This window comes from Nerophis ophidion, linkage group LG11, assembly GCF_033978795.1.
Source record: "Nerophis ophidion isolate RoL-2023_Sa linkage group LG11, RoL_Noph_v1.0, whole genome shotgun sequence".
In the NCBI taxonomy this organism is placed as follows: Eukaryota; Metazoa; Chordata; class Actinopteri; order Syngnathiformes; family Syngnathidae; genus Nerophis; species Nerophis ophidion.
In genome coordinates this window covers 46,621,810-46,637,602 of record NC_084621.1, presented here as the reverse complement: position 1 = coordinate 46,637,602, position 15,793 = coordinate 46,621,810, and the positions used below count along the sequence as shown (strand labels likewise).

Sequence of the window (15,793 nt, the reverse complement as noted above, 5' to 3'; positions counted from 1 at the left end):
AACCCACAAAAGGGCAAGGAAAACTCACACCCAGTGGGCAGAGAGAATTCACATCCAGTGGGACGCCAGTGACAATGCTGACTATGAGAAACCTTGGAGAGGACCTCAGATGTGGGCAACCCCCCCCCCCCCCCTCTAGGGGACCGAAAGCAATGGATGTCGAGCGGGTCTAACATGATACTGTGAAAGTTCAATCCATAGTGGCTCCAACACAGCCGCGAGTGTTCAGTTCAAGCGGATCCAAGACAGCAGCGAGAGTCCCGATGACAGGAAACCATCTCAAGCGGAGGCGGATCAGCAGCGTAGAGATGTCCCCAACCGATACAGGCGAGCGGTCCATCCTGGGTCCCGACGAGCGGTCCATCCTGGGTCTCGACTCTGGACAGCCAGTACTTCATCCATGGTCATCGGACCGGACCCCCTCCACAAGGGAGGGGGGGACATAGGAAAAAGAAAAGAAGCGGCAGATCAACTGGTCTAAAAAGGAGGTCTATTTAAAGGCTAGAGAATACAGATGAGTTTTAAGGTGAGACTTAAATGCTTCTACTGAGGTAGCATCTCGAACTGTTACCGGGAGGGCATTCCAGAGTACTGGAGCCCGAACGGAAAACGCTCTATAGCCCGCAGACTTTTTTTGGGCTCTAGGAATCACTAATAAGCCGGAGTCTTTTGAACGCAGATTTCTTGCTGGGACATACGGTACAATACAATCGGCAAGATAGGCTGGAGCTAGACCGTGTAGTATTTTATACGTAAGTAGTAAAACCTTAAAGTCAGATATTGACATTCTCCTCTGATTTTGCATCAACATTTGCATTAAAAATGACTGTTGTAACACATCTGATTAGTTTCAGCTCCAATAACACTTGAATTGCCATTTCTTGCTCACAACAAAAGGAAGTTGCATAAAAGTATAATTCAGGTTTAAAGGGAAACTGCACTTTTTGGAGGAAAATTTTGCCTTTCAGCCACAACCCCTACTTGTGGTACACCGGTCTCTCACTTTAATGTGCATTCTAAATAGGGTAAAACTTATGGTACAACGTGGCTAACAATGCAGGTGTATGGTTAAAAAAAAACATTTAAGAAATGCCAACACAATCTGATTTACATGCTGTGACCTGCATACTAACCACACTGTAGCGTAGTTTTAATTTTAAGAGATGACACCGAATAACTACTTTTCTTAGCTGCTGGCTGTAAATTTAATACGGTCAGAAAATAAGTTTTGGTAATGCTTAAAATGACAAAATGCTGTACATTTTTCACGTCGCTTTTTACTACATTACATATGTACTCACAGCACATATATAAAACATTGCTTGATGTTTTTGGATTGTTTTTCGAGCGCTTTATAGGTGTAATAGATCATATCCCATCATCTACATTGTTAGCAGCCTCTTACTATCAGTTTTTCACCTCTTAGAATGCACAGAAAAGGGAAAGACGTGTGTTCCTGTCTCACACAAGGATTGTGGATGATGGGCAAAATAAATAAAAAAAGTACAGTTCCCTTTTAAGCCCTCTAATATGCCTCACATGCTAAAACACAATTTACATTGTAAAATGTATATGTACTCCCAACAATTTAAGGACAAGGATAGATGGAGAACATACACTATGCCAGGGGTCACCATTGCGGTGCCCGTGGGCACCAGGTAGCCCGTAAGGACCAGATGAGTTGCCCGCTGGCCTGTTCTAAAAATAGCTCAAATAGCAGAACTTACCAGTGAGCTGCCTGTATTTTTTAAATTGTATTTATTTACTAGCAAGCTGGTCTCGCTTTGCTCGACATTTTAAATTCTAAGAGAGAAAAAACTCAAATAGAATTTGAAAATCCAAGAAAATATTTTAAAGACTTGGTCTTCACTTGTTTAAATAAATTCATTTATTTTTTTACTTTACTTCTTATAACTTTCAGAAAGACAATTTTAGAGAAAAAAATACAACCTTAAAAATTATTTTAGGATTTTTAAACACATATACCTTTTTACCTTTTAAATTCCTTCCTCATCTTTCCTTTTTTTTATTGTAAAGAATAATAAATACATTTTAATTTAATTATTCATTTTAGCTTCTGTTTTTTCGACGAAGAATATTGTGAAATATTTCTACAAAGTTATTATGATTGAAATAAAATAAAAATATTCTGGCAAATCTAGAAAATCTGTAAAATCAAATTTAAATCTTATTTCAAAGTCTTTTGAATTTCTTTTAAAATTTTTGTTCTGGAAAATCTAGAAGAAATAATGATTTGTCTTTGTTAGAAATATAGCTTGGTCCAATTTGTTATATATTCTAACAAAGTGCAGATTGGATTTTAACCTATTTAAAACATGTCATCAAAATTCAAAAATTAATCTTAATCAGGAAAAATTACTAATGATGTTCCATAAATTATTTTTTTAATTTTTCCAAAAAGATTTGAATTAACTAGTTTTTCTCTTCTTTTTTTCGGTTGAATTTTGAATTTTAAAGAGTCGAAATTGAAGATAAACTATGTTTGATGGTTTATATTTTTTGTGAGATGATCAGTGTTTCCACAAAGATAAATATAATTAATTATTAATAATAACATAGAGTTAAAGGTAAATTGAGCAAATTGGCTGTTTCTGGCAATTTATTTAAGTGTGTTTCAAACTGGTGGCCCTTCACATTAATCAGTACCCAAGAAGTAGCTCTTGGTTTCAAAAAGGTTGGTGACCCCTGCACTATGCTGTGTTATCATGGTGTATATTTTATATTTGGTTAAAACATGCCTAAAACTTTGTATCAACTTCAGGAGAATGAAACGAGTTTTTAAAAAACAAACAAATAAAATAAAATACGCCTAATAATTGTTGGCTAACTTTTTTTTTTTGCCAAAAAATAAAAATGGCAAAAATACAGTGAGCCACTGTATCGGACCTCACACCATGTTGTGAGCATACTGTAAAACTATTCAAAGTATTGAACTGCTACAGTTTGAAAATAAAAGGGTCTTACCAGCTTTCCCCTTCAAACCAAAGTCTCCATCCAAACCGGTTTCTCCTTTGTCCCCTTCAGAGAAATAAAGGTAGTTTAATTTTTTTTTAACACATTATAGTATGATTCAAATACACCCATTATTCCAAGCTTACTAAATATGTTCAACTTGATCAAAATGACACAATACCCTTGTTTCATACTGCCCCTTATTAAAATGATTTTCATAAAAATAAACATTGTAACAGAAGACACACAGCACATTTATGCCTTGCTTTGTTGTTCTCAATAAAACCAAAATCTAGCGGACAGAACTTTCATCATATGCTGTAAACTTAGCCAGTTTGTCCTCTCCATCCCTTGATGAAGCAGGTGGACTTTATATCACAGCCTTTAATATTTAGATCAGCAGCAGGAGTTGTGCAACCTCTCAACTGTTTCTGACAGCTCGTGTAATCAGATTGTATTTTGTTGCACTTGCACAATATGACAGACAGATGGCGATATTACACGAGGAATAGCAGTGTAGAAGTTGACTTGATGATCTTCACACCCTGCGATGAGGATGGCGACTTGTCTAGGGTGTACCTGCATTCCGCCCGATTGAAGCTGAGATAGGCACCAGCGCCCCCAGAGACCCCAAAAGGGAATAAGGGGTAGGAAATGGATGGATGGATGGATGATCTCCCCACCATTTTAGATGATGATGTATATGAGCTAGCTGCACATTTTACAGTGCAAATAATCACGTCTACATCCTAATTTGGAGGGAACAGAGTTAACAATATAATAGCAATATACATTCAATTCGGCTGACCTTTATTGACCTTTTAAAACGAACAATTAATTGCATTGAAAACACATGTAAAACTAAAACAATACAATACCTTCAAGGTCAAAGTTTGGCTTGTTGCAAACAGTAAATACACTACAATTTACTGTATAGTACATGTGTGTTTTCATGTATATATTATTAACTATTAGGCATAATTACATCATTTTTTCACTTTATATACCAGGTGTATGTGTTTGTTATATCATAAATAAAATAGATATTGTTATACAATAAACAAAATAAATACATGATTACATTATTTATTCACTCTATATACCATGTGTATTTGGTTATTTGTTATAAAATAAACACAATAAATACTGTTATATAACAAACCAAATAAATCATTACAGTATTTATTCACTCTATATACCAGGTGTTTATATCTTATTAGAAAATGTTTAAATAAAAACCAGAAGCGCAAAAGCATGACTTACATACTTTTTCTATGAGATCACCTGAAATAGCCTGTATCGTATTTCTGTAGAAATATGGATAGGAAATGGCAACAAGAAAACAAACTTTTGTAGCCTATACAGCCCTCCATCTATCCATTTTTTACCGCTTGTCCCTTTTGGGGGCGCGGGGGGTCGCTGGAGCCTATCTCAGCTGCATTCGGGCGGAAGCCTGGTACACCCTGGACAAGTCGCCACTTCATCGCAGAGCCAACACAGATAGACAGACAACATTCACACTCACATTCACACACTAGGGTCAATTTAATGTTGCCAATCAACCTATCCGCAGGTGCATGTTTTTGGAGGTGGGAGGAACCCGGAGTACCCGGAGGGAACCCACGCAGTCACGGGGAGGACATGCAAACTCCACACAGAAAGATCCCGAGCCCGGGATTGAACCCAGGACTACTCAGGACCTTCGTATTGTGAGGCAGATGCACTAACCCCTGCTCTGCCATACTGCCCTGTAGCCTATACAATTCCAAATACCGTTTTTCCTTGAATTGCCGCCGGGGCGCTAATTAATTTAAAACCTCTTCTCACTCCTGCGCTTACAAAAGGCATGCGGTAAAAGTAAGCATGCGCTAATTATTTTAAAGCCTCTTCTCACTCCGGCACTTACCAAAGGCATGCAGTAAAAATTTGAGTGTAATATAAGGATACTGTACGGCAGCCTGTAAAGGACTGTATTTTTACCTTAGGGGGATGCTCGAATCATTCACTACGTAATAATCTAATCTTAAAGGTGAACATTATCACAATCTATGAAGGGTTAAAACCAATAAAAATCAGTTCTCAGTGGCTTATTTTATTTTTCAAAGTTTTTAAAAAATGTTTACCAATCAAAGAATATCCCGAAAAAATGCTTTAAAGTGCCTGATTTTTGCTAGCTGTGAAGCCACCGTCCATTTTCCTGTGACTTTATCCAGTGATATACATGCTATCCAGGCGGATAGCACAGCAAGATATAACGACATTAGCTCGGATTCAGACTCGGATTTCAGCAGTTTAAGCGATTCAACAGATTACGCATGTATTGAAACATATGGTTGGAGTATGGAGGCAGATAGCGAAAACAAAATTGAAGAAGAAACTGAAGCTATTGAGCGAATAGCTATTGAGGGCTATTCGGCCATGTCTGCCTTAGCATTGCCGGTAAAATGTGCCGACCAAACGATCGGGACTTTCGCATCTTGTGACACTGGAGCAACTTAAATCTGTCGATTGGTAAGTGTTTGTTTGGTATTAAATGTGGGTTGATTGAAACGCTGGATACAAATATAGCTACAAATGTACATACAGCTAGCCTAAATAGCATGTTAGCATTGATTAGCTGGCAGTCATGCCGCGACCAAATATGTCTGATTAGCACATAAGTCAATAACATCATCAAAACTCTCCTGTGTGATTTATTTGACTTTGTCGTTGGAAATGCATCTGCAGGATATCCATACATCTCTGCCTTAACATCGCCGGTAAAATGTGCAGATCAAACAATCGGGACTTTCGCATCTTGTGACACTGGAGCAACTTAAATCCGTCGATTGGTAAGTGTTTGTTTGGTATTAAATGTGGGTGGATTGAAACGCTGGATACAAATATAGCTACAAATGTACATACAGCTAGCCTAAATAGCATGTTAGCATTGATTAGCTGGAAGTCATGCCGCGACCAAATATGTCTGATTAGCACATAAGTCAATAACATCAACAAAACTCTCCTGTGTGATTTATTTGACTTTGTCGTTGGAAATGCATCTGCAGGATATCCATACATCTCTGCCTTAACATCGCCGGTAAAATGTGCGGACCAAACGATCGGGACTTTCGCATCTTGTGACACTGGAGCAACTTAAATTTGTCGATTGGTAAGTGTTTGTTTGGCATTAAATGTGGGTGGAGGGAAAGGCTGGATGCTTTCTTTAGCATGCCTAAGGAGGTACAGTCTGGAGCGAGAGGAGAACCGGCCTCGTCCTGAGTCACCTCTCTGTCGACTAGTCCGTGAGCGCGTGCAATGGCCACGCCAACCTCGCGCTGTCCACATCCCTTGCAGCAATTTAGCAACAATAGCACATAACTAACTATCCATACTGTCCCACACTCGCTCTCCAAATTACACAGTCACAGGGGAGAGGGTCTATATAACGAACTTAAGGCAAACGTGACTAAACCTGCCGTTGGTGAAGTCACGGAGCAGCACACAAACACAAGTGCGAGCTGCGGTTAGCTTACTGGCGGTTAGCATACACTTCACGTATACTGGCAACGTGAAGCGCCCAAACATCCTAAACTTCAACTAGTGCAACTGATACACTGTCATTTATAACACTGTGGTTATTTCTCCGATCTGCAATCGTAGTAAACTGTCTTCCATGTAGTATTACTGCCTGTTAGTGCCGGAGCTCTTTTAACACTTTTTCTACCAGCCGGCGGAAACGGAACTACCCGTAACCGTAGCAACCATAACCGTAGCAACGGTTAATCAACTTGAAGATACACATTTACCCTCCCATACGACACGTATTAAATAGAAATAAATAATAATAATAATAATAATGATAATAATAATCCCTTAACAGAAGTTATCTCCTATCTGTAGAACTTAAAAGACCTGTTACATTGATAGGCAAACCTTCAGAACAGATACCATCATGAAAAGCACATTTAATAATAATAAAAAAAAAACGTTATTATGGTCTTATCTTTACTTATAAATTAAATCCATGGCAGCTCCGTCTGATCAAAAGCATCAATGACTTGTTTTTAGAAGTCTTCCTTATCTTATTTGACAGACGCAGCTACGGTATTGTGACGGTCTCAAGCCGTCGTCTTGCAGGTTCCCAGGACCACCAAGAAAGGACATGGCTCCAGCAGTTTGACTTTGCTTATTTTTCAATAAAACCTCAGTTCAGGTCGCTCTTCCACTCCTCCTCTCCGCCATCTTGGGCCGGGCTCCAGCGTGCCCTGCCTGTCTGTCGGACAGTCGGCTCCACAGGTATATTAATAAAACATAGCGGCTTACTGTTCTTTTTAGCATACCGGTATTCCATAACTTGGACCTAAAATCCTACTGAATAGCTCTTAATCTTCTTCCCTTTATGCCATTTCAAATTATTGAAATCAGCCTCCTCCATTTTGAAAATGATGACAGGGGAAGTGTCACTCATGACGTCATGAGTTTGACCCGGCGGTAATACTAAGCATGCGCTAATTATTTTGCGAAGCGAGTTTGACCCGGCAGTAATTCAAGACAGACGCATACTATATGCCCGGCGGCAATTCAAGGAAATGCGATAATTCAGAAAACAACCGCTTCATTTCTTATGTCTACTTCTGATCTGATGTTTCTTAAGATAGTTTCATTTTCCAGGGGGCCAACTAAAGCAGCCAGGATAGTAGAAACCCTTTTCAGTATGATGCAGTTCAGTTCTACGTGACTGAAATCTATAGTAAACATACAGAGCTAAATTCCTATGTCGGCGCATTTTTTAAATGATTTGACTACAGTAGGTGCTCTTTTGATGTCTGAAATGGTGGATTACACAAAACAGAGACAGACTCACTTTCTTCACAACGAGAAATAATTGCTGTTTTGGGGTATTTAACATATAGTCTAGACCAGACTTGGGCAATTATTTTGACTTGAAAAATGTGTACATACATAATGTCACAAACACGGCCAAATATGAACACAGAGGGTAAAAAAACACCCATAATCTAATATAATATAACTTTTCTGCAAAGCTTTGTTGTAAAATACTGTTTTAGGCTGGTTGCTCTGTAAACAAACAGAGACCCACTCTGCTTCGTGCCTCCTCTGTGTTGAGCAGCTGTGATGCATAGTCCCTATGATTACTGTAATATCACTCAAAAGTGCATATTCCAACCATCGGAATATTTTCTATACTCACGGTAATTTGAAAAGGTAATTTTTAAAAGCTTAATGGGCCGTATTTGACCCATGGGTTGTATTTGACGCATATCTGTTTAGACAAATTATTGCATTAACTCTCTCAGATCTAACAACTTGACTGCCTTACCTTTATCTCCACCTGGTCCTGTCTTTCCCAGAGGACCAAGCTCTCCTTTGAGCCCTGCTTGTCCGGGCGCTCCTGGGCAATGAAGAGTAAGAAGAGAAGATTTTTCAGGTAAAGAATTGTCATAATTTCTTTATAAACTTGTTATGCAGGATATTTTGTTTCCTTTTTATGTCTTTCTGGAAATATGACTATACCAACAATGATGTACAATCCCTAATTAGGGCTGTAGTACCGAACAATATAATTGCAAAGGCCGTATTGGAACTACTTTTAACATTTTAAAGTTATTCCTTTGTTTTTTTGGTTGTTTTTTTTTTGTTAATTTTTTTTACTAACCTTTACATTGTGTTAATATTTATTTTTATTTTTAAAAACATTATGTTTGTATTCTTTTTAAAAAGGAACTGAAATATTCAGTGGCTTTTTGTGACCCAAAACAATTTTTGGGCTGTTTCGATCCTTAATAATAGTAGAATTTAATTTGATGAAAGATGCACTTTAAATTAAATCCTGCAAGGCTCCAAATGTCACTAAATATTAGACATTGCACATAATTATTGACTTCAACTGATCAAATTCCCTCATCTCATGGTTGTGGCCCTAAATCCCTACATAAAGTGTTTATGCCCTGATTATACTATTAAAAAATGCTTTTCCAGCAAGCAGATTAGGCCAGCTAAAATAATTAATGGGGTCCCAAACATGGACAAGAGGGGGCAGAGCCCCCTTAAATAAATGTCTTGCCCCTTCAAATCAAAATTTCAGAAAGCAATTTTTAATAAACTCACAAAATTACTACATTACAAGTTGACAAAATGATCTGCACTAGCGGGCTTCTGTGATGAGCGGGGTAAGAGGTGGTGTACAAGCTCTACTCCAATAGAAGCTTGCTAGATATGTCCCATATGTCCACTGCTACAACCACCAACTGCACCTGGTAGTTGTGCATGCCATGCAGAGTGAACCCTGCCCAAAAAGGTTTTTGACCTCTCAAGTTTTTTCAGCACCACTATGTGTCCAAGTATGATGCACCTCATCTTAAAGGTTGCTTGAAATCCGATGGACAAGCCACTATGAGGTGACAAGGTGCATTGTTGAAAATCAAGACCATATTCTCAGTATCCTATCTGAGATGACAGAGGATGATGATGCTGCAGTTGACCTGTGCACTGAAGCATCAGGCCTGCAATGTCAAATTAAGAGGCATCACTTCTTTGAGACTGGAAAGTTTCTAGTGCGGGTGCTTGGTGTCTTGAAACCAGCTAATTCAATTCTACAGGCTCAGTCTGTGGATATGTGCAGTGCTTCTGAGGTTGTAGGTGCAGCACTGGAGTCCCTAAAAAACATTCAGGAAGATGATTATTGGGCAGAGTTATCTCAGGTGGTGGCTGGAGATGATTCACATCCTCCAAAGAGAAGGAGAACAATGAGCAAACACCTTGCTCAAAGTGTTGTGCTCTCAACTGTGGGCCATACAGGTGATGATGATCCTACCCTTAATCCCCATCAGTCTCTGAAAAGATCTCTGCTCAACATCCTTGGTAGAGCCATTTCAGAAATGGAAACTAAATTTTCACAGAGAAATCTTGATCTGATGAAAGCCTTATCTAATCTTGCACCCAAATGTGGTGCATTTCTAGATTCAACCCAGTTGTACCCTCTGGCTGTGCTGGCTGGCACAGTGGCAGACAATGCAAGTCTGAAAAATGAAATCCATATATCAAAACCGATGTTGCTCAAGAAATGTCCAAATGAAACAAACCTGTCCACTGATGTGAAAACACCTGCAGGAATACAGGGATGCTTTTCCTGAGTTGCATAAATTGTACGTAACAGCTCTGGTAATTGGTGTGTCTTCAGCTGCATGTGAGAGTTCCTTCTCCACATTGTCACGGGTTCTAACCCCCTATCGTCGCACCATGTTACACAAGAGAAAGAGGAAGCTGGTGATCTTGGCTCATGAGAAGTCCATAACAAATAACTTGGACATGGATGAATTTGTGAGAGTTTTTGCAAAGGGAAACCGGAAACTGCTGTTGTAGAGTGGAGTAGAGAGAAAAAAGAAGAGTTGAGAGGAGTGAGAGAAATGAGAGAGAAATGAGAGAGGAGTGGAGAGAAAGGAGTTTTTGAGCTGTTAAGTTGCCAACCCCCCCCAAAAAAACAACCCAAAAAAAATAAATACAAAAGAAAAAAATGTTCTACTGTAAATCTGTTCTGTTTTATGAATTAGTTTGAGATTCTTTTTTATCATTATTCATCAGACTACCTTTCAGTTTTGTAAATATTGACTGTAGTGTGTGAAGTCCTACTTTGGGTCAAAATTTATTTGAGCGTTAGGCCATCCAGTTAGGATACATGTTATGTTGTTGGTTGATAAAATCTGGATGAAGGATGTTTTATTTTATATTATTAATTTATTTTCATTTTTCAGTTTCCCCCCCTGAGGGATTGCCACCTTATTGTGGTCAAGGGGTTTGCGTGCCTCAGTGACCGTAAGAGCTATACCAGCAAGAGCTTAGTCTTCAGGTGGGACACCCAAGTTGGACAGGTCTAAAGGTAGAGGCCTGACAAAGTGCAATCCACTACTCCAGGTTGGGGTTGGACACATAGCTAAAGACCCATTTCAATAAAGAAAGCATCGTTACTATAAGCACAGAAAAAAATGTGCTGGAGCATGATGTGTACACATGATGCCCCCTTCACATTTCTGACTGCCCCCTCATAGAAGCATGCCTAGAACCGCCCCTGGTCCCAAACATGACTTCCAAATCCTTGCTCATTGGTGCCACCTGCCAATATTTTGAAAATGAGCCCACACCACCAGTTTTACCATTGTGATTGATTGATTGAAACTTTTATAAGTAAATTGCATGGTACGGTACATGTTCCGTACAATTGACCACTCAAGGGCAACACCCTATTAAGTTTTTCAACTTGTTTAAGTCGGAGTCCACGTAAATCAATTCATGGTAAATAATCAAACCAATAATCCTGTTTGTTCACAGTTATTCAAAAAAGTCTCAAGAACCCATTCTTGCAAGAAAACAGGAATTAGGTTTTGGCCCACAGTCTTGGGCTAAAACCAGATTTTGAGGACTGTCAATACTTGGACTAAGGGGTGGTTGTTTTCCCGAGATGCAAGTGGACCAAAGATGGCATGAAGGTAAATACATCTTTATTTCTTACACTAACAAACTACAAAAAAGGCAAACAAAAGGCGTGCACAATGGCGGTACAAAAACTTGGCTGTGTAAACAAAACTCGCACTAAGGCAAAACTATGAACATCAAACAAAAACTTGCACTGTGGCATAAATAACAAGACAACTTACTTTGAAACAAAACGAGAACGGGACATGGATCATTGGCATGGATTACAAGGTGTGTAGCAGGTGATGGAGGGTGAGTAGAAGGTGATGTGGCCAGGACGAAAAACCGAAACAGACAGCTTAAATGGCAGTGACATAATCAGTCAAAACAGGTGCGAGACATGAGGACAGGTGAAAACTAATGAGTTGCTATGGTAACAAAACAAACCAAGGAGTGCAAAAAAAGGAACTGAGTGACCAAAAAACTAAACAATCACACAGACATGACAGGAACTCCCTATAACAGTGGTTCTCAAACTTAATTCACCAAGTACCACCTCAGAAAACACTTGATTTTCCAAGTACCACTATAACCACCAACATTAAAATACAGTAGGTTAAGTTTTCAATAAAAACAAGGCAGCGGTTTTATTCAACACATGTATTTAATATTTATGCCTCTGTAACATCAAACGCAATGCACAAACATCATCTACAATGATACTCTACGTACTGTTGTTTCTATTTTTTCACGTGGCGTCTTCCCGGAAGCGAAAACCAGTGATGATCAACAAAGCCAAGATGGCTGTTGAACCGCAAGCAGCAGTGAACAAACTATCTCAGTACAAAAGAGGCTTAAATATTCCTGCAAAAAGCAGATACAAGCAAAAAACTCAAATTTAGAACCTTATACTTCATCAAAAATAGATTTGTCGAGTGATATCAAGGATTGTACGTCGGTCGCCTTCCCAGGAGCCATTCTACACGACAAAACAGATGGAAACTTGAACAAGCATGGATATCTACAACTTCTTTGTGTGTGACTGGGTAAAGAAAATTGGTATCAAGACTCTCACATAGAAATATGCATTGTTTTTGCTCGGGTAAGGTTGTGTTTCATGACTTAACTTTGCATCTACTGCCATGTTTCTGTTGCACGCGCCCTTTACGAGTAGCGTGATTTTCCCCATCTTTATCAAAATATAACTCTAGACGTCAACATTGTGTATGTGCTGAAAGCTTCTTTTATTATTGTTTTCTTTGGTAAAAAATAAACTCTTTTAGGTTTTGTTCACATTTGCATTTTTTTTTTATTTACACTCGCCGAGTTGGTGATTTACCATGAAAAACTCTCGTGACAGTCTCTCGCTGTCGTGCGGGTTCAACGTACCACCAAGGAAGGACATGATTGATCAGGTTTGACTCTTGTTTATGTTTCAATCAGGCTTGTCTGCAGGTCAGGTCGCTTTTCAGCTCCTCCTCCACTGCTCGCTCTTCGGTCGCTTTTCAGCCGCCCCCTTCGTCGTCGTCGCCGTCTTGCTCTCTGTCGCTTCCGCTCCTCATGCACTGCTGCAGGCTCTCCAACTCCTTCCGCGCCGTTCTCTCCTTTTTCTCTTCTTTTATACTTCGAGAGGAGATAGATTAATTGAGTCCCGGTGCGCAATCCACGCACCTGATCTCGCTCCCAGCACGCCCCGCCTTTTCGCTCGGTCGGCGTGGCCGCCTCCTCGCCGCCATCTTGGGCCGGGCTCCGGCTTGCCCTGCCCTGCTGCTCGTTCGCCGGCTCCGCCTCCCCACAACTCTCCATCTGACAAATGGCTGCATGTTACTCTCTCCATCACCATATCTATGTTTTAAGAAATATAAATGATATCAAGATAATACTTAAATTGGAAATAATACACATTAAAAGTATATCAAACAAACCTTTACGTTCTTCGACTTTGCTCACTCAGACTGGCGTACATGCTACATTCTTTTCGTTGTTTTGTAGAATCTTGCAGTCTCCTGCCCTTCTTGATTACCTATTGAGGAAGTCTGAAGAAACGTTGTTCTTTTTCCCGTTTTGAAAGGTTCGTATAGCCGAAAACAACGCAAGAATAGGGCATTTTTTCTTTGAAAAGGCTAAATGGCGCCAAGTACTAAGAACAAGCGCTGGATTGACCACCACGCGTACTCAGTGATCCGGATGTGATGTGATATGCAGCACAGCAATACAGTAAACACTGTATTTACGGACTTCTTTGACGTACATGGTAAATGGGTTGTACTTGTATAGCGCTTTTCTACCCCTTTTTAAGGAGCCCAAAGCGCTTTGACAGTATTTCCATATTCGCCCATTCACACACACATTCACACACTGACGGTGGGAGCTGCCATGCAAGGCGCTCACCAGGACCCATCAGGAGCAAGGGTGAAGTCTCTTGCCCAAGGACACAACTGACGTGACTAGGATGGTAGAAGGTGGGGATTGAACCAGTAACCCTCAGATTACTGGCACAGCCACTCTACCAACTTCGGCACGCCGTCCCCCTAGATGCCACTAGATAGAGCCCGCTTACAGCTTGTACCACAGTATGAGAATCATTGCCCTATAAGGACTTTAGGAACAGAGCCTACATCCTAGTCACGGATACTAAACAGATGGGTGATTACAAATTATGAAGCCTTTTAGCCCCTGCCAAAGGATGTGGACACAGCATGGTGAAAAAAATTGATGGTCTGTCTGAAAAATCGCTACAAAAATGCAAACATTAATAAATTAACTCCTCAAAGTCAGGTCTTAATTGGAGTTAATGATGAATAGAAATCTCAGAAGCTGTGCATTTTGTCACATCCTTAGTGCAGCACCACCCAGTAGCAAGAGGACAAAAAGTTTAATTAGTTGCCGGAAACACCAAGTGGCATGAGGGTGTAGAGGGCCCCTTGAATGCAGCCTGCAGCTGTGTTGTTTATTTGTCATTGTGCTCACTAGATAGCCCCCCTTAGTTAGATATTATTACACAAATAATAAATAATCCTACAGTAGTTGGTGCATGTCCAGGGTCTTTTTTTGTTTTGCTTTGTTCATCTGTTTTTCATTTGATTATTTTTATTTTGTTTTGTTTGTTTCCTAGTTATTAATTGTTCTCTCCTTTTTTTTTTTTTTGAGACAAATCCAAATCAGAAGGATTCCCACTGTTGCGTAGTTGTATTGTTCCCATCCATCTTTGTTGGTTGATTTGTGTGTGTTGGTTAGCTGCAATACACAAAATCTGAAGCACTGACTTCCTTGAAACATTGCGGCTCAGCGGCACAAACTTGAAACAAATGATGTATGAAAAGTTATTGCAAGGACTCACAACCCGAGCGTTTTATAAGTCAGACTGTCAAAGTAAAAGCGATAATAACGATTTAACAAACATTTATTTTAACTGTGCTATTTTTTTATGGGAAAAAATGACCCTCAGTCCAAAGCCGCGACGTTCCAGCTGATGTTGAGCCATGAATAGCAAGAAGAAATGGACAAACAAAAGTGTACAGTATATTATATCAAATGGCAAGTTTAACTTCAAAACCCTGGCAGGTCGCTCTCTTGACAAGACCAAAGTTATTTCCATCTACCGTCGCTGTGAGCAAGTGGAGCCATTAAGCTGAAAGCTGATACAAAGGGTACTTCTTCTCTTCCACAAAGACAGATCCCGCTAGAACGTTTACAACGGACTCTCATGAAGACTAAGGAGGCACAGTTTTTTTTAATTCTCATTAATGTATGGTTAGTTTATTAAGTGAACCACAAGCGGTAAGCATGTGTGAGACGGTATGTTTGCTTGTGTGAGATAGTGTCTGTCGAAGAGTGTTTAAAAAAGCATTTTTATGATCTGCTGCCCAGATAATAGTCTGTTTACATTTTTCAGTTCACTTGTGTTCTCAGCACCTTTTGAGTTTGTGTGTCTCAGTTGCCTTCATGGCAGATTGTGTTCACCTGCCTCTGGTTAGTGTTCGGGACACGCAACATTTGCCCAGGCACTATTCACAGGGCTATTTAGTCCATGCCCTAGCCTCACTCGGTCTGGCACCCTAGTTTGTTTCATACAACAGATGACAACGTTTATTTCCTGGTCTGTACCTGCTATCTTCCACGGTAGGCTCTTTTTACCGTCTAGCTCCCACTCCAGCTCCTTTAGTTTCTGCCTTTAGTGCTATGAGCACATTTTTCTTTGTTAAAGTCTGATTTATTTCTAAATAAATCATTTGTTCCTACCTGCACGCTGTGTCCGAAGCCCGATCTGCATTCTTGGGAGAACAAACCCCCGCATCACGATGCAACCCGGTCGTCACAAGCATATTATTTACCAAACAAACCTTTGCATAAAGCAAATTGTCCAGTCCCAAGTTAATAGTATTAAAATATTTAAATGATCTGTTTA

General features: G+C 39.8%; 1 protein-coding gene across 1 annotated transcript in view; it reads right to left on the bottom strand.

The window, feature by feature from the left end:
* LOC133562199 (collectin-10-like) overlaps positions 1-15,793 on the bottom strand; it is a 39,317-nt gene that overhangs the window by 8,821 nt on the left and 14,703 nt on the right. Inside the window, exons 3-4 of the mRNA XM_061916159.1 lie at positions 8,297-8,368; positions 2,986-3,039 (exon numbers count right to left, since the gene is read on the bottom strand). Of these exons, the coding sequence (XP_061772143.1) occupies positions 2,986-3,039; positions 8,297-8,368 (126 nt within the window). The remainder of the gene's footprint in view (positions 1-2,985; positions 3,040-8,296; positions 8,369-15,793) is intronic.